The 25,618-nt window shown below is 40.7% G+C and overlaps 1 protein-coding gene across 4 annotated transcripts in view; it reads right to left on the reverse strand.

The window, feature by feature from the left end:
• The window catches only part of ARMC8 (armadillo repeat containing 8), a 114,714-nt gene extending 95,965 nt beyond the window's left edge, over nt 1-18,749 (reverse strand). Inside the window, exons 1-2 of one of the 4 annotated variants that reach the window (XM_017895839.1) lie at nt 18,343-18,690; nt 17,414-17,489 (exon numbers count right to left, since the gene is read on the reverse strand). In XM_017895839.1, the coding sequence (XP_017751328.1) occupies nt 17,414-17,416 (3 nt within the window). In that variant the 5' untranslated portion in view covers nt 17,417-17,489; nt 18,343-18,690. Of the gene's footprint in view, nt 1-17,413; nt 17,490-18,342 lie in introns of all 4 variants that reach the window. The other 3 variants (XM_017895840.1, XM_017895838.1, XM_017895841.1) reach the window with 3 other exon arrangements.
• Between the last annotated feature and the right edge of the window lie 6,869 nt (nt 18,750-25,618).

The following is a 25,618-nucleotide window of genomic DNA, read 5'->3' on the forward strand; positions in this document are numbered from 1 at the left end:
ACTTATCTTATGTTTTGTTTGTTTTATTTTTAGTAGAGATAAGGTCTCAACTTTGTTACCCAGGCTGATATCAAATTCCTGACCTCAAGCGATCCTCCCACCTCAGCCTCCCAAAATGCTGGGATTACAGGCATAAGCCACAATGCCTGGCCCTGACTTATGTTTTTAAAGAATCACTCTGGTTGCAATTTAGGAACAGACACGTGTGGAGAAGCGGAAGGGATATAAGACAAAAGTAGGGAGACTAGGAAGGAGGTTATTTCCATCATCAGAAATGCTATTATTTCACAGATGATCGTAGCATGGACTAGACCAAACACTGTGAAAGATGTATTCAGATTCCAGATAAGTGCTGAAGTTATAAAATGGATAAGCTGTTAGACTCGATGTAGGGTATAAGAGAAGAAAGGAGGCAAGGGTAACACTTATTTCCCAGAGCACATAAAAAGACTGAGTTGCCGCCGGGTATGGTGGCTCACGCCTGTAATCCCAGCACTTTAGGAGGCCGAGGCGGGCAGATCAAGAGGTCAGGAGATCAAGATCAGCCTGGCCAAGATGGTGAAACTCCGTCTCTACTAAAAAAAGACAAAAATTAGCCAGGCATGGTGGCGCATACCTGTAGTCCCGGCTACTCGGAAGGCTGAAGCAGGAGAATCACTTGAACTCAGGAGGTGGAGGTTGCAGTGGGCCAAGATCATGCCACTGCACTCCAGCCTGGGTGACAGAGTGAGACTTCATCTCAAAAAAAAAAAAAAAAGAGAGACTGAGTTGCCAGTTAATGAAATGAGGAAGACTGTAGGAGGTTTGGATTTGAGTGGGAAGATCAAAAGTTCAGTTGTGGACATGTTAGGATTGAGAATCGTATTAGAAACCCAAGTAAAGATGTCAAGTTGGCAGTGGATATGTAAGCCTAGAGTTTAGGAAAAAGTTATGGGCTAGATGTGTAAATCAGAAGTTGTCGGCATATAATGAAATTAATTAACTAAGGGAGTGATCCTGGATACCACAAGACCTGAAGACTCTGCTCCGGAGTAGTCAAACAAGCAGCCAGTATAGAATGAAGAAATCCAGGATGTCAAATCAAGGGGATATTTCAAAAGCGGACTAATCAACTATGTCAAATCCTAGTGATGTGTAGCTAAGATGATATTAAGATCTAACCTTTCAATTTAGGAACATGGAGGTGTTCACTGATCTTGACAACAGCAGTACAGTGGGGCCAAAGACTGCATGGAGAGGGTTTACAAGAGAATGAGAAAAGAAGAACCAGAAAAATTAAGTACAGTGAAAAGCCTTCTTTCAAGCCTTCTTTCAAGGCTTTTCACTGTAAAGGGAAGCAAAGAAATATAGTAGCTAGATGGAGAAGCAGATTCAGGAGAGAGTCTATTTTTTTAAGACAGAATAGAGCATGCTTATTCACTGATGAAAATGTTTTAATAGAGAAGAAAATTTGATGCTGCATGAGGAGGGGGAGAACTGTAACAATGTTCATGAATAACTGAGGGAGAATGGGATTTACCAGTCAAGTAGAGCATTTGTAAGTACAATAACAAGAGGGAATTATACAGCCAGGTGTAGTGGCGGGTGACTGTAATCCCAGCTACTCAGGAGGCTGAGGCACAACAATCACTTGAACCAAAAAGGCGGAGGTTGCAATGAGCCAAGATCATGCCACTGCACTCCAGCCTGGGTGGATATGGTGGTGAGAGTTTGTGAAAGTTCTCTTCAGATGACTTCTATTTTTGGAAAGTAAAAATAGAGGAAGAAATGTGAGTGGTTTGAAGAAAGAGGAGAAGGAATGAGACACTGAATGGGCCAGGAAAATGTACCAGGACTGCCAGAGAGCAATAAGGGGCTTACTGAGGCTTGTGATTATAAATTTGACAGGAAACCCATCAGCATGGCTGTTTTTCTCCAGCTACAATTAAATGCACAGAAGCAGCCACGAATAAGAGAGCTGGGGAGACGTTTGAAGTAAATTTATTCAGGAAAACAAAAACAGCAACAGGTAATGAGTTGTACTCCATTGTGGAAAAGTATTATGTGGAAGCAGTTTTCCTTTTATTAAGGTGACTATCTGTGATAGGCCCCAATGATCTCCACCTCCTGATATTCACGCCCTCATGCAATCCCTCGCCTTGAGTGAGGACTGGATCTAGTAAGTAGGTTCTAGCAAATGCAGTGCAGCAGAGGTAACAAGATGCCATTTCAGAAACTTCCAAGTTCTCCCTGCCCCCTCCCTTTTTCTCTAACAGAAACTAGTTGTCAGGCTGTGGAGTTGCCCTGTGGAGAGGCCCACATGGCATGGAACTAAAACCTGCCAACAACCACATGAGTGAGCTTAAAACTGAATTCTCTCTGAACTGAGCCTTCAGATGACACTGTGACTCCTGCTGACACCCTGACTGCAATCACATAAGAGATCTTGGGCCACAGGCACCAACTAGGCCACACTTGTATTACTAACCTACAGAAACTAAGATAATAAATGTTTTAAGCAGCTAAGTTTTGGGGCAATTTGTTACACAGCAATAGATAACTTATAGGCCTTTAAATTTATCATCCAAATCAGGATAATTTTAAGAGTGAAAGAGGGCATCATTAATAACTGTCACAGAATAAGACGCATAAAATGAGATTGTTGGAGACAAATTAAGCTGTATAATCCCACCTTTTGTTTGTCTTTAATAGTGCAAAAGACGGGCATGGTGGCTCACGCCTGTAATCCCAGCACTTTGGGAGGCCGAGACGAGCGGACCATGAGGTCAGGAGATCGAGACCATCCTGGCTAATACAGTGAAACCCAATACAAAAATTAGCCGGGCATTGTGGCAGGCGCCTATAGGCCCAGTTACTGGACGGAGACTATAGGCAGGAGAATGGCGTGAACCTGGGAGGCGGAGCTTGCAGTGAGCAGAGATTGCGCCACTGCACTCCAGCCTGGGTGACAGAGCGAGACTCCATCTCAAAAAAATAAAATAAAATAAAATAAAATAAAATAAAATAGCAAAAGAAAAGTGGAAAAACTTACAGATAGCTCAGGAAACTAGTCAGATGTCCTAAAAAGGCAAACTAGAACAGGTTCTGATTGTCCCTCTGAATAAACTACCCATGACTACAGTGAATTTAAACCATTGCCTTTTGAAAAAAATTTATTCAGGAAGGGTTTAAACCCCAGACTCGTCATGAATAGGATTTAACTCAAAAAATAGGAAAAATAAGTGTTCAACTCAAGTTTTAGGGTAAAACTATTAGTTTATTAGACAATGAAGAATAAAAATTTGAAGACTAATAGGAAAATACCAACCTTATTTCAATAAAGTCTTGCTCTGTGTATATTTTATTAAAATATAGTGTTCTTTATTTCTAACACACTCAGACATCATGTAATAGAAAGAACAAATAAGTTGGCATTTGAAGACTTAGGTATGAATTTTAGTTTTACCACTCACTAGCTATGCAACTTTGGAAAAAGGTGAAATTTGAGACTGCTTCTTCAATTATTAAATGGTGATGTTATCACATGTCTCAGAGTGTGCCTCAAATGAGGTATCACACAGAAAACCCCTTGTAAATTGTAAAAGTATCCTGAAATACCGATTTTCAGGGTAATTCTATTTCTGTACAAAGAGGGTAATTTGCTTTGACAAGTGTACTAATAGTCCTCTTAGTTATTCACATTCATGGTTAAAGCTAAATTATTCAAAGATACCCATCCTCAACTGATAGCAGCTTACTCTCAAACTAAGCTAAATACTTAGCAAAAACCAAATATACTTGTTTAGTATGTTCTAGTTCATTTTCATATCTACTTATTCATTTAATTCATTTGCTGTTTAGAAATTAAAACAGCATTACAATTCCCAAGGAGGTATTCTGACCCTAGACAAAATAAATGTTTAAACCAGTGGTTTCTAATCAAAATTTAATATGTCAACCCACAAACTACTAGGAACTTCAAGATAAACTGTTCATAATTCGGCATTGTGAGAGAAAATCCTGGTTTGGGAAGAGATGAAAGAAACAAACACAAAAATAGGATGTTTGAACTCTACAAACATTTGATTTTAAATGAAACTCCAATTGTATCATTAATTTACCAGGAATTATGCCATGTTCTGATTGTAAATGGAGTTCCTTACCCTCAGGGTTTTGTAGTACAGAAAGGAAACACCATGTAAACAAGCAAGTTACAAGTATAACCACACGAAAGTGATTTAGTGTAATCATAAAAGTAAACACAATGTAAAAAGAAAATTGAAGATATCGTTGAAGTTAGGGACAAGATGGAAAATAATCTCTGAGAAGTAAGGATGAGTAATCTGAAAGACTAATATTAATCTGCCAGGTGAAACAGGGAGGGGGGAGGTCGGGCGCAGTGGCTCACGCCTGTAATGCCAGCACTTTGGGAGACTGAGGCCAGGGTCGATAGTGAGGTCAGCGAAACACTGTCTCTACTAAAAATACAAAAATTAGCTGGGTGTGGTGGCATGTGTCTGTAATGCCAGCTACTTGGGAGGCTGAGGCAGGAGAATCGCTTGAACCCAGGAGGCGGAGGTTGCAGTGAGCCAAGAGTGCGCCACTGCACTCCAGCCTGGCGACAGAGCAAGACTTGGTCTTAGGGGAAAAAAAAAAAAAAAAAAAGGAGTGGGAAAAGACAAGGACTCTAGGTAGAGAGCACAACACATGCAAGAGCTCTAAAGCAAAAAGGTATTTGAGAAAATGTAATTTAGTATTATGATGATATAGTATACAGTTGAGAACACAAAATAATGCTGAAGTATATTTTTTAACTGAGTTGGTCAACAAATATTTAAACAGCTACGCAGGTACTATTCTAGGCAACTAACATTTAAAAAAAAAAAAAAAAAAAAAAAAAAGGCCGGGCATGGCTCATGCCTGTAATCCTAGCACTTTGGTAGGCTGAGGTGGGTGGATTACCTGAGGTCAGGAGTTCAAGACCAGCCTGGCCAACATGATGAAAGCCAGTCTCTACTAAAAATACAAAATTAGCTGGGCATGGTGGTATGCACCTATAATCCCAGCTACTGGGGAAGCTGAGGCAGGAGAACCATTTGAACCCAGGAGGTGGAGGCTACAGTGAGCCGAGATCACGCCACTGCACTTCAGCCTAGGTAACAGCGGGAGACTCCATCTCAAAAAATAAATAAATAAATAAATAAAAGCCCACTGAAGAGTGTACATTTCAACAAAGGGAGAAAGAGAAAAAGCAATAAACATAATAAATAAGTGATATCATATATTAAGGGCTAGATACAGCACGGAAAAAATGTTGAACAGCACATTTTGTTTCCAAGTCCTTATACTACACACTCACACACTGGAGGGGAGGTGGAAGTGGAGGTGAGAAAGGGAAGAGTGTATGCTAAGACACACACATCACTCAGAAAACCCCATGCTCTCAGCAGTTCTAATCAGGATCCATTTTGTAAGTCTGAAACATGATTTTGGCTGTCACAATGACAGCAAATGCTACTGATATACAGTGGGCAAAGACTAAAGATGCTAGATGTGCTGGGACAACAGGCATACATTCCCCAACTTTCCACTGTCCAGTCATGTAGGCAAAAAACCTAGAATTGAATTCCATTTTACATATAAACACAAAAGTATGTTTTGTACCATTTTAATGTACAATCGATTTTCCAAGAATGTAATTCATGTGAATAAAGAAAAGGTGGTATTTTGTCCTGGTAGGAATTTTACCAAAAGTCATTCACTTCAGAAAGTCACACAAAAACATCATTTATTGTATTTAAGTAAACATTACAACACATCTATATCATTCTGCAGTGTAACTGTACATTCACAACAAAACTATGTATATTTACGAATATACTGTTACTTTATTACTTCTGGTATAGTAGGACCTGAGTATTTACGAGTTTAAATAATATTATAAATTAGCTTCATGTCTTTCTCCTTTATTACAGTTGGGGCATTATGTCAACTTTTTAAAAGTTACATGTGAGTACAGTTAACTTATCTATGAATGCCACTTCAAGATAGTCAAAAAAGTGCCACAAAATATCTATTACAAGCAGAGTGTGTGAGTCTGATAGGGTTAGGAAACCACAAACTGAAACAACTCAACCTTCTGGTCAACTAGGAGCCCCAGAACCTCTTTCTATCCCTAAAACAATGTGAAACCAAAATTTGATTTTCTGATACCTCCAAAACCCTCAGTTCAAAAAATACTTCCTTCTGTCACTGTGACAATTTACTAAATGCCAAATAAGTACACTGCTCAGATCAATCACAAATTCTCAATTATTCATTTTAAAGCCCAGTGACAATGTATTTGTACTTGTCCCTAGAGAGATTAGAACTGCCACAATCCAGAATATCAGACACCAGTACTTTAAAAGCAGTATTTTACTAAATTGTGCTTCAATTTCAAACAACATGACTTCCCCTTTGTTCTACATGCGTTCTCATGAAACCATGAAAGACACAAAACATTAAATACAACTGTCTAACTGCTGCCTGAAGAGTTCTGGTGATGTGTACTATTTCACTGCCAAAGTTAATTTCACTATTAGACAAAACTAATTGTTAGGCAATTCTTTCCTAATCTTGAGGGGAAAAAATCTGCCTCTACTTGGAACAAAAAAGGGTAACACTATCAACAAAGACATACCTTTGACTTGCAAACAGCTATCATGTCCTTCTTAGGTATTCCAAAATTCCGGCATTCCAATTTCTCTCCAAAAGGAGAAAAAAAAGTAGAAAAAAATACCCAAATACTACCCAAAACCCAAGATTTTGATGTAGACTTTTTTGGTTTTATTTTGTTTTGCTCTTTGTATTCTGGCAAACTTCTAGCCCCATTAGAACTTGATGAAATTTAAAACATTCAATTCCTTTTAAAGACCCCTCGTGTACTGTTTTTGTAACCAACTTTATCCTTACTCATTATTTGTTATGTCAAGTTTCACTGCATCCTCCCTCCCAAGATTAATCAAAGCTCTGCATTTCTGTAGCCTCTAGTAACTTCGGAAAGTTTCTAAAATGTTATTTCACAGTGTATCTGGGCCTCATTAGTGTAGAATGTAACATACTATGGCAACTGAGATTCCTAGAATGGAATCTACTTTAATTTCACAAACACAATCATAAAAACACTAAAATATATAATTTTTAAATTTAATATACTTGTATAGCATAAGAGGTAAGCCTGAATTCTCAGTAAAGACCAAAAAACAGACTTCACATGTTAATTTATTAAAAATAAACAGTAAATTAATCACTGCTTATCAAATTTGAAAATAAAACTCTAAAATATAAGGGTATGTGGTCGGGCACAGTGGCTCACGCCTGTAATCCCAGCACTTTGGGAAGCCGAAGCAGGCAGATCACAAGGTCAGGAGACACAGATCACCCTGGCTAACACGGTGAAACCCCGTCTCTACTAAAAATACAAAAAATAAGCCGGTTGTGGTGGCGGGAGCCTGTAGTCCCAGCTACTTGAGAGGCTGAGGCAGGAGAATAGCTTGAACCTGGGAGGCAGAGGTTGCAGTGAGCTGAGATCATGCCACTGCACTCTAGCCTGGGTGACAAGAGCGAGAATCTGTCTCAAAATAATAATATTAATAATAATAATAATAAAGAATATACAAGGCTATACACACAATTTTGTTTTTAAGAAGTGTGAGTTTGGAGATCTGACTTTGATAATTTATATTACAGTTGGCAACCCGGCCTCTCCAGTTTTCAGTTTTCCTCAATAAAAAATGACAAGAATGAACTAAAGATTATCTGTAGGTTTCTTCCAAGAAAAGATTCCATGATTTTATACTCAAACAAAGAGGGATTTTCTTTTTTCATAACAGAAAAGCCAGGGCACAGTTAGATTAAAAGGGATATGAAGAGCAGCCTTTACTTTTTCTGGAGTTTTTTTTCCTTGTTTGGCTTTTGCCCCCCAGAGATAGGGTTTTGCTATGCTGCACAGGGTGGTCTCAAACCTCAAACTCACAGACTCAAGTAATCTACCAGCTTCAGCCTACTGAGGAGCTGGGACTACAGGTGTACGGCACCACATCTGGCTCTGTAGTGAGTTTTTAATGTGATAATGCATTCTCATTGCCCTTGTAAACTATTAAACATTGCCATAAAATGACTGATGGTCACAAGAGTGAAAGTAATTTTGCATTCATGCTTCTAATCAAGTACTATGATGTTTACCCTTTTAAAGTATGGTACAAATCATAAAGAGCTATCTGAGTCTAGAAGATCTTTAACGTTTCTTCTCACTATTAAATTCAATTTATTTACTCTTCACTGTAGATGAGAACGCCTAAACTGAGGGTCAGTAAAAGATATTTCTGGATAGAGTAAATGAGCTAAGAACCCATGGTGTGAGATAGCATAATCTGAAAGTCCAAGGGAGCAAGAACTATCTCTGGAAAGCACATGCAAAGTTACAAAAATGATGAGGAGTTTTACAAAGACTGAGATATCCTCTGGATTGGTTGAGGTTCATTTATATGCCTCCCAAGGTGATAAGATGGCCCAAGAAGTCCACTAGGATGTATTTAAATGACAGCTTCTCAATCGTGACATAACAAAGTGAGGCTATTCAGATATGGGTGAGGTGTTATCCTGGCCCATAAGAATAGTTGAAATTATTATTCAAAATTGCTGTCACGTAATTACTTGGAGATCCTGGGTACCATCTTTCACAGCATACCTTCGAAGTAGTATTGTCCAGACAGGCCAGATGCTTTCCTGATAAAAAGGGCTTTATTTGCTTCAGATTCTTAGAGGCAGTAATTGCCTTGCCTTGGAGCTATCCATGGTGCTTGCCTCAGACTCAGCCCATCACTTGCAGCAGCTGGTGCATTCGCTTTCCTATTACAGGGCTGCTCAAGATGTATCTGACCAGTCACCCACATTGTGGCCTGTGACAATCATGGCAATATCAAAGGCCACCCCGAATCTGTCTCTTTCACTTTGCCTGTGCCCAGACCCACAATCACCTTACTTTGTAGTTTGCTTGGATATCCAGATAGCCCAGCTTTGCATCCCAGGCCTGCTACACAAAGCCCTTTCTGTGGACAAAGTACACCTTCTAGGAGATTACTGGCATACTCTGGGTAAAAAATTACAGCTCCTCGGAAATAATTCTCACATATAATAGCTCATGAGTTTTAATACCTTATTGCTACAATATTTACCCTTCCAAAATGATTTCAAATGATTTTAAATTTTGCTTTTTTTTTTTTGAGATGGAGTTTCACTCTTGTTGCCCAAGCTGGAGTGCAATGGTGTGATCTCATCTCACTGCAATCTCCGCCTCCTGGATTCAAGCAAGTCTCCTGCCTCAGCCTCCCAAGTAGCTGGGATTACAGGCGCGTGCCGCCACACCTGCTAATTTTTTGTATTTTTAGTAGAAACAGGGTTTCACCACGTTAGTCAGACTAGTCTTGAACTCCTGACCTCAGGTGATCTACCTGCCTCGGTCTCCCAAAGTGCTGGGATTACAGGCGTGAGCCACCACACCTGGCTTTTGCTATGTTTTCTTGACTCACACTGGGACAAGTAAAGAAGTTAATTCTGGAGTGACTTGTGGGTTTCAGTAAATCCAGCAACCTCTAGAACTTATGCAACTATTTAGGCATATGTATGTTCTCCTGGGAAAGCAGGTGTTGAGATTCTCATCCTTAAACAGCTAAGAACCCGAGATCAATACAATGATGATGCCAAAATAATGATCACTACCCCAGATTTAGGCACTCAACCTTTATATCCAACTGACTACAAATTTGGCATGTCCAAAATGAAACTCATTTTCCTACTTACTATCGTAACATATTCCTCTCCTAATTCTCACCATCTCAGAAGATGATACCACCTGGCCAAAAAGGTATAAATCCTGTGAATCATGCTTGATTATAATGATCATCATGACTCTTTCCTTTTCCTTAGTCTCCCTTATCCCATCAATCACCATTAGCTTTCTGAAAGCCTAAGAAATTCTTAAAAACACCACTAAGGCAAAAGAAGCATGTGTTCAACAACCACTTTGCAGGTGGTAAAGACCTCCCAATATTAATAGATCTTATAGGCTGAAAACTTCCCATTGGACCACAACTTTTTTTTTTTTTTTGAGACGGAGTCTCGTTCTGTCGCCCAGGCTGGAGCACAGTGGCTGGATCTCAGCTCACTGCAAGCTCCGCCTCCCAGGTTCACGCCATTCTCCTGCCTCAGCCTCCGGAGTAGCTGGGACTACAGGCGCCCGCCACCTCACCTGGCTAGTTTTTTGTATTTTTTAGCAGAGACGGGGTTTCACTGTGTTAGCCAGGATGGTCTCGATCTCCTGACCTCGTGATCCACCCGTCTTGGCCTCCCAAAGTGCTGGGATTACAGGCTTGAGCCACTGCGCCCAGCCAACTTTTTATTTTTAATATAAAGCCTAACATGTTTCACCATTCCTCCTTCCTCTAATACCTACATTATGAATATGCTAGAGAATGTAACTCTTCATTCTTCTGAAATTATGGAATGTGTCAAAACAGTTTTTCTTCAACAAAACAAGTGGCGGGAGTGGGGGGCTATTTCTGTAAAACTACTCTTATTTGGAATACCTTTAATTTCTATCTCAACAGTCCCAGGGATCACAGCACTACTGTCCAGTGAAGGCAGCTGCTCTCCAATTTCCAGAGAATAACAGGAGCTTTGTTTTTTTCATGTAATACTGTATCTTTACCCAGAAGTCAATAGGACAGATGGTACTGCAAAAACAAATGCCAAATCAGAATTGAAAAACATACAAGTCAGAATCACTGACATTCCTGTCTGCTGACAGTATTTTAAAATTTAGTGAGAATAGGAGGTGATAAGAAGGCTAGGTCTCAAAAGTAAAATCTGAAGACCCTACATAAATGTGTTTGATTCTTTACAGAGTTTAAAAGACTTTCTGAACATGCACTATCTGAATTTAGATGGCAGTCTTTCCTCAAATACACAGCAAGATGTCCAGAAACATACAATGAGCACCTCTCATTTTTCACACACTGCCACTAAAGATTAGAAAGTTCACATTGATTCATTGATGAATTTATTTTTATTTTTTTGAGAAAGAGTTTTGCTCTTATCACCCAGACTGGAGTGCAATGGCGCGATCTCGACTCACTGCAACCTCCACCTCCCAGTTGGTTTCAAGTGACTATCCTGCCTCAGCCTCCGGAGTAGCTGGATTACAGGCGCCTGTCACCATGTTTTTAGTAGAGCCAGGGTTTCACCATGTTGGTCAGGCTGGTCTCGAACTCCTGATCTCAGGTGATCCGCCTGCCTAAGCCTCCCAAAGTGCTGGGATTACAGGCGTGAGCCACTGTTCCTGACAATTCATTGATGAATTTATTTTAGGACCACCTACTGACATACCCTGTGCTTATTAATGCTTTGTAAACTAATGGCAAACTTTAAAATGTGCTGTACAGATTTTATTTTGCATTTATTACTAAAAACCTAGGGAGGCCAAATTTTTGTTTACAGGATAGTAGGTTCAACTTCACAGCTATTTTTTTTCCTAATTATTGCCAGTTATTGATGTAAGAGAATAAATCATTTAAGTAGCTATAGGCAAGGCCAACAATATGCTTATAATTGTAAAGAACAGAACAAAATGAAGGAATATCCAGACTTGGAATACCCTATATAGTTCTAACAGCTGCTTGTCAAAAAAAAAAAAACATACTGGTGGCTGGGCACGGTGGCTCACACCTGTAATCCCAGCACTTTCGGAGGCTGAGGCAAGCAGATCGTGAGGTCAGGAGATCAAGAACATCCTGGTTAACACCGTAAAACCCCTTCTCTACTAAAAATACAAAAAAATCAGCCGGGTGTGGTGGCAGGCGCCTGTAGTCCCATCTACTCAGGAGGCTGAGGCAGGAGAATGGCGTGAACTTGGGAGGCGGAGGTTGCAGTGAGCCGAAATCGCGCCACTGCACTCCAGCCTGGGCTACAGAGCGAGACTGTCTCCAAAAAAAAAAAAAAAAAAGACATAATAGCACTGGGAAAGGATTGTAAAGAAGACAAAAGTCAACAAGTGCCTCAGCTGTTTATAATAGACTACAAAACGATTCAAAGACAATTTGTTGCCTTACCTCTCTACCATTACAAAATGACCAAAATTAAAAGCAACCATCTTTTAACAGGGTCTTTCACAGAGCGTAAATTTTCATTTTGATAAAGTCCAATTAATTTTTTAATAAGTAATGCATTTGGTGTTACATTTAAAAGTTCTTCACCAAGCCCAAGGTTCTGCAGATTTTCTCCTGTTTTATTCTAAAGGTTTGATTTTATGATAAAATCTATGATCCATTTTGAGTTACTTTTTGTATAAGGTATGAGATCAAGGTTCATCTTAAACTGTGTTTAAGAGGATGAAAAGGCAAGTTACAGATTAGAAGAAAATATCTGCAAATACTTATCTCACAAAGGGCTCATATTTAAAACATATAAAGAGCTTGTGGCTGGGGACGGTGGCTCACGCCTGTAATCTCAACACTTTGGGAGGCCAAGGTGGGCAGATCACCTGAGGCCAGGAGATTGAGACCAGCCTGGCCGACATGGCGAAACTCCATCTTTACAAAAAATACACACAAAAAATTAGCTGGGCATGGTGGTGCATGCCTGTAATCTCAGCTATTTGGGAGGCAGAGGTTGCAGTGAGCTGAGATCACATCACTGCACTCCAGCCCAGGTGACACAGCAAAACTCTGTCTCAAAAAATAAAATAAGCCTGGCGCGATGACTCACACCTGTAATCTCAGCACTTTGGGAGGCTGAGGTGGGAGGACTGCCTGAGGTCAGGAGTTCGAGACCAGCCTAAGATGGTAAAACCCCATCTCTACTAAAAATACAAAAATTAGCCAGGCGTGATGGCGGGTGTCTGTAATCCCAGCCACCTGGGAGGCTGAGATAGGAGAATCGCTTGAACCTGGGAGGCAGAGGCTGCAGTAAGTTGAGACTGGGCCATCACACTCCAGCCTTGCCAACAAGAGTGAAATGCATCTCAAAAATAAAAAAAAATTAAAAAACAAACAAACTTATAAAGAGCTTTTAAAACACCACAGTAAAGAAGCAAACACTCCAATTAGAAAGTGGGCAAAAGGACACGAAGAAATATTTCACCAAAGAGAAAATATGGATGGCAAATAAGGAAGATTTTCAGGCCAGGTGCAGTGGCTCACACCGGTAATCCCAATACTTTGAAAGGCTGAGGCGGGAGTATGGCTTACACTTAGGAGTTCGAGACCAGCCTGAGAAACATGGTGAAACCCCATCTCTACATGGCCAGACATGGTGGCACAAGCCTGTAGTTCTGCCACTTGGGAGGCTGAGACAGGATTGCTTGAGCCCAGGAGACAGAGGTTGCAGTGAACTGAGATCACGCCATAGCACTCCAGCCTGGGTGACAGTGCAAGACTGTCTCAAAAGGATACATAAGCCTGTAATCCCAGCACTTCGGGAGGCTGAGGCAGGTAGATCACGAGGTCGGGAGATTGAGACCACCCTGGCTAACACGGTGAAACCCTGTCTCTACTAAAAACACAAAAAAATGAGCTAGGCATGGGGGCGGGCGCCTGTAGTCTCAGCTACTTGGGAGGCAGAGGCAGGAGAATGGCATGAACCACGGGAGGCGGAGCTTGCAGTGAGCCAAGATCGCGCCGCTGCACTCCTGCCTGGGCGACAGAGCAAGATTCCATCTCAAAATAAAATAAAATATTCTCAACATTATTAATCATTAGGGAAATGCAAATTAAGACCATGATGAGATATTACTACACATCTACTAAAACAGCTAAAATAAAAAAATAACAGTATCAAATGGCAATGAGGATGCAGAGAAACAATGTCTCATACATTACTGGTAGAAATGTAAAATGGTACCACACCACTCTGGAAAAGCTTGTCAATTTATTTTAAAACTAAACATGCATTTACCATATGATTCTGCAATTGCACTGCTGGGCATTTAACTCAGAGATATGAAAAGTTATGTCCTCACAAACCCGTACATGATTGTCCATACTACGTTATACTAGCCAAAAACTGGAAGCAACCAAAATGCCCAACAGGTGAATGGTTAAACAAGTTGTGGTACATCCACACCATGAAATACTACTTAGCAATAAAAAGGAACAAACTACTGATACATGCAACAACGTGGATGGATCTCAAAAGTATTATGCTGAGTGACAAAAACCAATCTCAAAAAGTCACATACTGTATGATTCCACTCATATAACATTATAGAAAATGACAAAATTATAGAGATGGAGAACAGGTTAGTGGTTGCCAGGAGTTAGGGATACTTGATGGGGGGAGGGGCTGGGTACATGGGCCTATAAAGAGGGACTATGAGGGAGATCTTTGTGGTGACAGAATAGTTCTGTATCTTGACAGTGGTGGTAATGGTTACACAAATATACATGTGATAAAATGATACAGAAATAGATACATACTTACACCAAGATCAATTTCCTTGTTTTGATATTGTATTGTAACTATATAAGATGTAACCTATGAGGGAAACTGGGTGAAATGAACACATGGACCTGTCTGTACTATCTTTGCAACTTCTTGTGAATCTATATAATTATTTCAAAATAGACGTTTTTAAAAATGCAATCGACATAATTCAAAAGTATAGAAAAAATTGGAGAAATTTATGAATTTGTTGAAAAGGGTGATGTTGTAATGCTAAATGCAAACCAAAGACGGATGGGGTGGTCACGGTGCAGTCTAAAAGACGGCTGGAGAGTTTGTCCAATCCTCCAAAATAGATAGTTCAGTCAAACAGTTACTGAGTACCTAGGATTTGCAAGACAAAGTGTTACTTCTGAATTAATTTACTCTCTAATATGACAAGATAGAGTATTATTAAAGACCTCTGCAAAAGCAGTTCCCTTTGCCTTGTTTGCTTTTCTTCTTTCACTTCTTCTAGTTAGTACTTACTTATCCTTGAACTCTCAGCTCAGCGTCACTTCTTCAGGGAAACCTTCCCTAGTTCTTTTGATTGCCCTCCATATTAGATCAGTTTCCTCTATGACATGTTTGAACAGCACCCTATATACTTCATTCATAATGCTAATCACCATTCACAAACTGTGTGATTATTTGATATTTATTTTTCCCACTAGGCTGACATTTCCAGAAGGACAGAGGCCTGTGTAGCTTATGGCTGTATTCTCAAACTCAACACCATGCCTGCCCAGCAAATGGCAGAAGCTCAAAGTAGATGTACAGAATACATATATACAAAGCTAAAATTCATATGTACAAATGAGTAAGAAGAATAAGATTTACTGGAGTTTGGAAGAATCCTGTATCACTCTAACCTGAGAAAGCCAGTTTATAAAGGATAGAAGGCTCATGTAGAAGATAAAGAATCTCCGCCAGGTGCTGTGGCTCATGCCTGTAATCCCAGCACTTTGGGAAGCCAAGGTGGCTGGATCATTTGAGGTCAGGAGTTCGAGACCAGCCTGGCCAACATGGTGAGACTCCGTTTCTACTAAAAATACAAAAAATTAGCTGGGCATGGTGGCGGGTGCCTGTAATTCCAGCTACTCAGGAGGCTGAGGCAGGAGACTCTCTTGAACTCAGCAGGCAGAGGTTGCAGTGAGCCAAGATAGCACCCCTGCACTACAGTCTGGGCAACAAGAGCAAAACTCCATCTCAAAAAACAAAAAAGAAGATAAAGAAGAAAATAAAGAATCCCAACTCTGAAGCTGAATATAAACTTGGGCCTTTGGGCAAAATAAACTCAACAAAGAAAAGAAACCGAGGAGCAGCTGTGCAGAGTTCTTTAGTAAAATTAATGTAGACATTGGACTTGCACTGAGAGAGTAAGACACTAGAGACAGTAAAAATAACTAAAAGGACACTGTGGTAGTGCAGGCACAAAACAACAAGGTCCTGAATGAGGGCGGTCATGGGAACAGAAAGATATGAGAAACACTAAGAATAAAGAAGCAACAGAGCTTAACAACTGATAGATATAGAGGGATGAAAGAAGGAAGAACCAGAGATTATTCAGGAGGTTTAACAGTGACTCATCAGTAAAAGATAATACCATTAACAGAAATTGGGAAGTCATAACTAATTCCCCTTAGGAGAAGGAATGTGCTTTGTTGGAAGCGATGGGTGTCATCCACACACAATTTAAGATACAAGACTAGATGTAGAAGAAAGTCAAGGTTGGCAATGTAGATGTGTGAACTAATCAGTTAAGGTTATAAGAAAATCAATGAGATCTCCCAAGAAGAAGGTATAAAGAGACTCAAATGGAAATCCTTTAAAACAACTTGAAGGCCTCTTTGCTGAAATTATGTTTATCAAGTTACAGCGTCATTCAGACTATGAGCTTAAACGCATTTCTGATCTCATCCTTGCATTCTCTAAGGTATACAATGCAGAGCTTGTACATAACTGGTACACTGTAACTTATTAAAGGAATCAACCATTCAAGATAATTTCTGATGAATACTTCCTGTTCTAGTTTGCATTTCAAAACGTTGTGCTCTGGGTAGTACTTTGAAAGGTACAGGTTTCACTTTAAATTAGTAAAATCAGTGAATTTAAACATTTTAAATCATTTATCCAAAAGCTCCTACTTCCCCCCCCCCAAAAAAAAGCCCTTAATTAGACTAGGGCTAAAGGCAAATCGTAAATAGAAGTATTGATAGAAAATACTCTTCAAGAAGTTTTTGAATAAGCAGAAAATATTATTTACCAAGGAAGTGAAACAAATGAAAACTTTCAATCATATGCATTACACAAGTTGACAACACCCAAAAAGTAAGCTTCAGGTGAACTGACGAATAAATGAAACCTAAATGCATAATTAAAGGGGAACTGAGAACAGCCAAGACACACACTTTTTTTTTTTTTTTAACATAATGAGGTAAAAATCATTAGCCTGCACTCCCACAAAATATTCCTGGGTATTACAGTCAGTGATGGAGTAACAGGCTAATATGATCTAATACTTAGGTAAACGGTATTTCCTTAGTTGCAGTTTAAAAAATAAGAAAAAAAGACTGCTAAAATGGATCGGGGGAAAAATCTGTTGACAGCCTCACAAAATTAAATTATTATTGTATTGACAACTTAAGCCTTTTCAAGGTTGAGGTCTGCCACACTGCTCTAACCCTGAATCATAAGCAAATGTCCTAGGTGCTTTCAGATACGTGAGTGTTTGTGGGACAAGTCAGAGAAGAGAAAAGAAACCGGTTGTAGTTACAAGACTCTAGGAACCCGACAAGTCATTTATAATCCAACTACCCTCTCAGTATCAGACGGGCTTCCACAAGTCTAAAAGATGGTCAATCAGTATTTGCCTGCTTGTTTCCAACAATAGCAAATGAACCATTGGTAAACTGACCATTCTCAGAGTCGGACAGCTCGAATTTGTTGCAAAATCCTTCGAAGTTATCTCCCAGTAACTTTCATTCCTGGTCCTGGTTCAAGAGCAACATAGTGAAAGGTGAAAGTCGTCTTTTTCTTAAAAAAAAAACTTTTTTTAAAAAAAAACAAAACAGGTTTTACTTCCTCGCATGTCAATACCTTCCCTTCTTTCAACAATGGGGAAATCTCTCCCCCTTTTCCCCCCTTCAATGTTTGACTCCCCTTAAAGAAAAACGGAATACCAGGCACAGGGAACATAGAGTTCCTTTGACTCAGAGCCGCGACCTCTGAGCAGAGCGGAGGAAAGGGGCTTAAATAACCACACACACTAGGAAGAGTCGCAGCTGATACGAATCACCATTGCCAAAAAGCAAACAGCTTCAGCCGGTGCCCAGGTGCTGGGACGCAACAGAAGTCGCACAGACTTGGCCTGGCAGCTCTGAGGAAATGGGGGCCAAGGAGCCTGCACCTCTTCTTGCCAAAGCCCGGGAGAGCTGAGTAGGCTTTCGTTCCCAGGCCGGCTGCAAGCCCGGCGCTTCACAAGGCAGAGCGCTCGGCCCCCGGGAAGCGGCATCGCTAAGAGGAAGGCTCAGTGAAACGCTTGGCAAAGTCCAAGCCGCGCCGCCGGGCCAGTTGTCTGTAAGCCCAGCTACCCCGCCTGCCAGACGCCATCCTGGAAACCCGCACCGGCAGGAGCTCCCGGAGTTGGAAACGTCTTTGGCTCGGCCGGGGTCCCCTCTGCCCGTCTATCCCGCCTGTCCACCCTCGCTCACTCCCTGGCCCAAGACTGAGCCGGGGACCACCCCAGGGGGTGGTGCCCAGGAGGCACACCACGCTTGGGGGAATGGTGGAGACCGGGATGGGGCTCCCTGGAGGGCGGGCGGGCGGCCGCAGCGGGTCACTCACCGAAAGGACGCTCATGCGGATTGGGGTCTCCAACAGGCACGCCATCTTGAGCCTTCCCACCCGGCTGCTGCAGGCGCCGGCGCGGGGGCCGGCACTTTCGACAGCCAACTATTGGCCAACGCTAGGCATCGCTCCCTAAAGACAGCCGGATAGACGAGAACTGGTCACGCTCTGGACACCGCTCAAGTACCAGAAAGGCCTGCAGAAGAAGGGCAAAAGGGAATCGCGTGAGGGGCTGTCCTACGAATCGTTCTCTCAGAAACAGCAGCTACTCTGAGCCTGGTTTAGAGGTGGGAGCGGGCAGCGGTTTCCGCATGCGCAAAGATCTGCCGGCCCCACCTGCCGCTCGCGGTGGGCGGGGCCCCAGAAGCGGAGTCTCGCCCTGGCGCTACGAGCTCTACCGACTCTGATAAATTGCAGTTTGTGGGTTCCCGTATTCATATTTGGAAAAAGTAGTACGTAGAGCCACATACATAGTTTGAAGTTCACTTTTATATTCATTCTCTCTCTCTCTCTGCACCAAACTCCCGGCGTCGTTATCTCCATTTTATAGGTGGGGAAATTGCGATCCGAGAACCTTTGTCAACCATAAGAGTGATTGTTTCACAATCCAATACAGAAGTGTGACTTGCCTTAGCTTGTGTGTCGGCCTCGTTTATTCTGGTGTAGTGTTGAGAATAGCCAGAATGCTTGGGCTTCTTCCTAGCTACTTTTCAGCTGCTTTACCCTGGGCAAGTTATCTAACCTTATGTTTTGAGTTTCTTCATCTGTAAAATAAAGGTTAATGAGGATAAAGGAGTCAACAAATGTGAAGCACTCAGAAAAAACCTAGAACATGGAAAGCGTTATACATATGTGTTAATATTTCTCCAGCTTCTGAGTTAAGTGGGGAAAATGGGGGCAAATATCTAAATATTTCACACTAAAACACTCTGATAACCGAAGCCAAATAGAAGTATGCTTTTAATTATAGTTGATTAATTCAGCTGTCCTACTACTTTGTGTGTGTGTGTGTGTGTGTGTGTGTGTGTGTGCAACACTGCCCTTGACTTGGTTGGAAAAGTTTCACCTTCGTACTGCTTGCAACCAGTAAGGTTTTCACAGTAGGGTTGCAATTAGCCTATTAACATTACTTGTATTCCTTCCATTTCTATAGCCACACCCTAATTCAGGCTCTTGTAACCTCTCCCCTGGACTAGAGCAAAAGCCTTCCAACTGGTCTTGTAGCCGGTAGCCTCTCCCTCACTTTGCTCTTCACTGTTTTCCTGTCTTCCTCCTGTACTTGGTTTCCAAATTTAGTGTAGCATTTATCACCCCTGTTTATGGGTCTGTGTTCCTTAACAAGCTGTTGAGTTCCTGGAAGGCAGGAATTTTATTTTAGGTAGTCCTTCTGCTATAATGCTATTTCCGAAACTTGGGTAATCTGTACACCACCTACACGATCTTTGCCAATCTGCACCTAGGTATTATTATTCATTAAATACTTTTATTTAAAGCCAATTTCAACTCATTAAAAAATTTTGGCTTTATCCGAAACCACAATACTCTGTGAACTCAAGTTTGTTGTGCTCCTTATTTTTATTCTAGTACACATTAACTACAAAAAGTTTAAATGTCCATCCATGGACCACCTAAAATCACATCAGGTACTGCATACTGCAATGGGGCAGAGCATAACCGTAATACATAGCATATAGAGTCATTACTACTGTATTTGATCCACACTCCATCCATTAGTTCAAGGAATACATCCTCCAGGAATCGCCTCCCCCAGGCATGGGTTAGATACCCGTTCCCCTATGCCTTCCTACTTCACTTTAATTGTAGGGTGGTTTTGTTGTTGTTAATGGTTTCCTTGTTTGTCTTGCTATGCACTTCAGGACAGGCACTGGGAATTTTATCTTCTAGGTTGTCTGTCTCAGTACCTAGCACAGTCACTTAGTAAATGTTTGTTGAACGAATTTTTGGCTTAGTTTGAGCCTGGGACGAAGATTTGGGTGCATGTAGTTTATATAGGAAGTGCTCTCAGGGAACAAAATTGATAGGTCAGGGAGAGTAAGAAAACAAAGAAGAAATATTCAAGATAATTGTCCATTATTGATACCACTGTTTATTCCTCACTCACCTCTGAAAAACATACAGAATACCTCTCTGGATTGTCCATCTTGAAGCTACAGCATTTATCCATCAATACCATCCTGTAATGGTTGAGGATTTCCCTAGGGCTATTAACTCCTTGCCCTCCTGGATTATATTTGTGCCCAAAACAGAACGGGCTTCCTTAACCTGATACAAAAAAGCAGAGTCTGCAGGTTTCATCTTAGGGTAGGATATAGGCAGTATAAATCTGAGCTTGCACAGAACTTACTGCTGCTGTGGCTGAAATAAAAGCAGGGAGGAGCTAGAAATGTGACTCAAGACATCTCACACCTACCTCTGTTACCCAGGCTTTCCTGTTTTATATCCAGAAGGCTGACATGGACATTTTACAGGAAGAAAGCATTGAATAGCCAACTCCTAAGCTTGGAGATCAGAAATCTTTCTCCCAGTTCCAATTTTGCTGATAAATAACTTTAGGTACACTCTAAGTAATGAGTAGAAATTGGAGGATAAAAGGAATTTTTGATTCAGCCTCCATGTGACGATAACAAAACAGTCAAGGCTGGGTGCGGTGGCTCACACCTATAATCACAACACTTTGGGAGACTGAGATGGATGGATCACCTGAGGTCAGCCTGCTCAATATGGTGAAACCCTATCTCTACTAAAAATACAAAAATTAGCCGAGCATAGTGGCATGCACTTGTAGTTCCAGCTACTCAGGAGGCTGAGACAGGAGAACTGCTTGAACCCGGGAGGTGGAGGTTGCAGAAAAAAAACAAAAACAGTTAAATTTGGCACTGTGGCGAGGAGAGTGAAATATCTATGCTGACTACTCTGCAAACAGAAATGAAACTTCTCCCTGTCATTCCATGACTCTTAGAGCAGCATTAATTTCTGGAAAAAAAAATGACAACAAAGTGTGAGTTTAACGAAGAAAAAAGTGAAATGCAAAACAAGCTGTAGCTGGAAAAAAATCTGAAAAATCTTTATAAATATCTATGTGGAACTGCCTAAGATGAGAAACAAAGCCAGAGAGAAATATATCTATACAAAAATAGGAAATTTAAAGTGTAGGAAGGTAGGTATAACCCAAAACCTGAATGGTCCCAAAAGGAATTTAGAAGAATCTTTAAAAAGACTTGAAAACAGATGAAATAAAAAAGAAATAAAACAGATGAAATAAAAACAGATAAATAAAAAAGAAAATGGACTGACAATAGTATAGAGGAGATACGATGCAGTTCAACAGACACTAACTACAGGTTTTCTTGTGAATGCACTGAACTAGAGTTTTGAAGTGGAAAAAAGACATCGTTCTTGCCCTCAGCAGACAGGAATAAAAGTGAGATGTGAGGCTGGGCGCAGTGGCTCACGCCTGTGATTCCAGCACTTTGGGAGGCCGAGGCGGGTGGATCACCTGAGGTCAGGCGTTTGAGACAAACATGACCAATATGGTGAAACCCCGTCGATACTAAAAATACAAAAATTAACTAGGCATGGTGGCGCATGCCTGCAATCACAGCTACTCGGGAGGCTGAAACAGGAGAATTGCTTGAACCTGGGAGCAGAGGTTGCAGTGAGCTCAGATTGTGCCACTGCACTCCAGCCTGGGTGACAGAGCAAGACTCCATCTCAAAAAAAAAAAAAAAAAAAAAAAAAAAAAAAAAAAAGTGAGACTGTGAGAGGTTCAATAATTTGCTTAAGGTTGTTTGGGGAGTAAGAGGCTGAATCAATCTGGGTACAGGTTTCTCTGGTTCCAAAATTATTTGCAGAGCTCCTACAGTCCTCCAGGACTTAATAGGACTTCCCAGATGAGACTACTGAATGTTCATCTAAGCAACCATCCTATAAAGGAATGTCCACAAGGGCTTTTGCGGTGGGAAATAATGCATCAATAATTCATCAGGTCCACAGAAGGTATGAAATGTATATGCCTGGCCAGGTGCAGTGGCTCATGTCTGTAGTCCCAGCACTTTGGGAGACCGAGATGGGCTCACTTGAGCTGAGCTCAGGAGTTCAAGACCAGCCTGGGCAACGTGGCAAAATCCCATTGCTACCAAAAAAAAAAAAAAAAAAAAAATCAGCCAGGCATGGTGCTAAGCTTGTGGTCCCAGCTACTTGGGAGGCCAAGGTGGGAGGATGGCTTGAGCCCAGAAGGCAGGGGTTGCAGTGAGCTGAAATGGTACCACTGCACTCCAGCCTGGGTGACAGAGTGAAAACATGTCTCAGAATAAAAAATAAAAAGAAAAGAAAAGAAATATGTGTATGTCTAAAATAGAAGTAGTCAGATGTTTACAAAATTTTCAAATTGAATTGATAGAATTAGAAAATCAGGCTTGGTGCAGTAGCTCACACCTGTAATCCCAGCACTTTGGGAGGCCAAGGCGGGTGCACTTGAGACCAGGAGTTCAAAATCAGCCTGGTCAACATGGCAAAAACGTGTCTCTTCTAAAAATACAAAAATTAGTTGGTCATGGTGGTGCCAGGCTGTAATCCTAGCTACGTGGGGGCTGAGGCACAAGAATCACTTGAACCCAGTAGGCGGAGGTTGCAGTGAGCTGAGATTGTGCCATTGCACTTCAGCCTGGGTGACACAGCAAGACTCTCTCAAAAAAGAAAAAAAAAAAAAAAGAAAAAAAGAAAAAAGAAAATCACCACTTGACAACTGTATGAGTTATAATTGTTTCAAGCAAGAACCACCAATGGATGCCACAACTAAGTGGTGAAAATATTAAGAGAAACAGCGTATTTACACAGTCTTAAAGTTTCACTCTACAAGATACTAAGGATAGTAGAGGATAGTAGAGTACCTACCATTAGATACCTACTAATGGTAGGTAACATTTTATTTAAGTCATTATAATTAGTATCACCAGTAATGCAATAAACACCATGATATGATGTGCTGAGAAGAACACAAAATTACTTCTGTGGTATTCTTGCCAAAACTACATGAATATAATCATGAGGAAATATCGGATAAACCCCAATTAAGAAACATTCTAGGCCGGGCGCGGTGGCTCAAGCCTGTAATCCCAGCACTTTGGGAGGCCGAGACGGGCGGATCACGAGGTCGAGAGATCGAGACCAGCCTGCCTAACACGGTGAAACCCCTGTCTCTACTAAAAAATACAAAAAACTAGCCGGGCGAGGTGGCGGGCGTCTGTAGTCCCAGCTACTCGGAAGGCTGAGGCAGGAGAATGGCGTAAACCCGGGAGGCGGAGCTTGCAGTGAGCCGAGATAGCGCCACTGCACTCTAGCCTGGGCGACAGAGCGAGACTCCGTCTCAAAAAAAAAAAAAAAAAGGAACATTCTATACCCTTCAAAAATATCATGAAAGAAAAACTGAGGAATTGTTTCAGATTAAAGGACACCAAAGTGATATCACAACTAAATGCAACCTGTGATCTATAATTGGATCTTAGACAAGGAAAAACTTTTTTTTTCTTTTGTTGCAGAGGACATCAATGGGAAAATTGGCAAAATTTGAATAAAGTCTGTAGATAAGGTATCATTGCTAATGTATTGATTTTGATAATTGTACTGCTGTCATGGAGAGAATGCCCTTGTTTTTAGGAAATACACAATGAAAAATGTAAGTGTAAATGACGAGTTGATGGGTGCTGACGAGTTGATGGGTGCAGCACACCAACATGGCACAAGTATACATATGTAACAAACCTGCACGTTATGCACATGTACCCTAGAACTTAAAGTATAATAATAAAATTAAATTAAATTTAAAAAAAAGAAAAATGTAAGTGTAAAAAATTGAGTCACTGTGGATTAAGCAACTGTTTTCTTTAATAATGAAAATAAACTATTTTAATTTATTTTAATAATGAAAAGAATTTCAAAAAAGAGAACCTAGCTAAGGATCCTGGAAATTTATTCATTTGACAAAACATAGATAGATAGATAGATAGATAGATAGATAGATAGATAGATACTAGGTACCTACTATGTGCCAGGCACAATGCCCACGAATGGAATACAATTATGAACAAGATGAATATATTGCCTGTTCTCACAGAGCTTTCAGGCAAGAAGTAAAGAGAATCAAGTGAACAAGTCATTACACTGTAGGGTGGTAAGTGAGAGGGTGTGGGGCCAAGGGAGTACATAGGATAGAAACCTCACCAGAACTGAGGTCATAGGAGGGCCTTATGGTAGAGCTGGCACCCAAACTCTGACCTGAAGTGTAAATAGGAATGAACCAGGCAAAGCCCTGTATGCTATTTTACACAGATCCTGGCTTATCCATGAACATTTGTCTAATCGAATAATTAAGATACTACTTCCCTGGATGTAGATGTGGAAACACTGGCAGATTGTCCAAAATCATATTAGCACAAGAGCCCCAATTATTTATAGGTGAAGAAGAAACATTATATATACTATCAGCCCATCTTTGATGGTTATATGACCTTCTGGATTGTCCAGGTAATAGAAAGACTCCCCTACTCCCCTCAAGCAAGGGCGACCACATTAGGCAGATGCATTTCAAATAGGGAAGTAAAAATAACAAATTACACAAAGTAGATCTGATCTTTTCGCCACTTACAATACAGGAACATAATTTGGAAGCCATAAAATATATACACAGGAGATATTCCTTGTTTTATTTCTGCTAAAATAAAAAAGTCCACAACATTTCTGGTAAGTTTAAAATTCAGAGATTAGAGACACCACAGAACTCTTATCTGTCTGTGACGTTTGCTTTTCTATACAGCTACTGACTATAGTTTTACTGCATCAGGCATAGGTCGCTGTCCCTGCTTAGCTTTCTTGTAGAGTGCTGCCATCAGGTGGTAATAGGTGCCATAATCACTTAGTTCAATTATAAGATACGGATAGCAATGATGAATGTTTTTCCTGATGTTTGTAACACTTTACTTATAAGCGAACTTTACTTATAAGAAAACTCATTGCCCAGATACCCCGTAGTGCACTCCCTTATTTCATGAAAGTTTCTGCTCAATATGTCACCCTAAAAGCAAGGCCTTCCTGAACTACCTTGTATTAACTACCCTGCAACATTTCCTATCTCTTTACACTGCTCCATTTTTAATAATCCATCTATTAAACACAGTTCTTCCTTCCTGAATTCTTATTTGTATTCACCTCTTATTTGGCTGGATTTCATTATAGTCTTTTTTTTTTTTTTTTTTCA

This window comes from Rhinopithecus bieti, unplaced genomic scaffold (assembly GCF_001698545.2).
Source record: "Rhinopithecus bieti isolate Rb0 unplaced genomic scaffold, ASM169854v2 scaffold_26603, whole genome shotgun sequence".
In the NCBI taxonomy this organism is placed as follows: domain Eukaryota; kingdom Metazoa; phylum Chordata; class Mammalia; order Primates; family Cercopithecidae; genus Rhinopithecus; species Rhinopithecus bieti.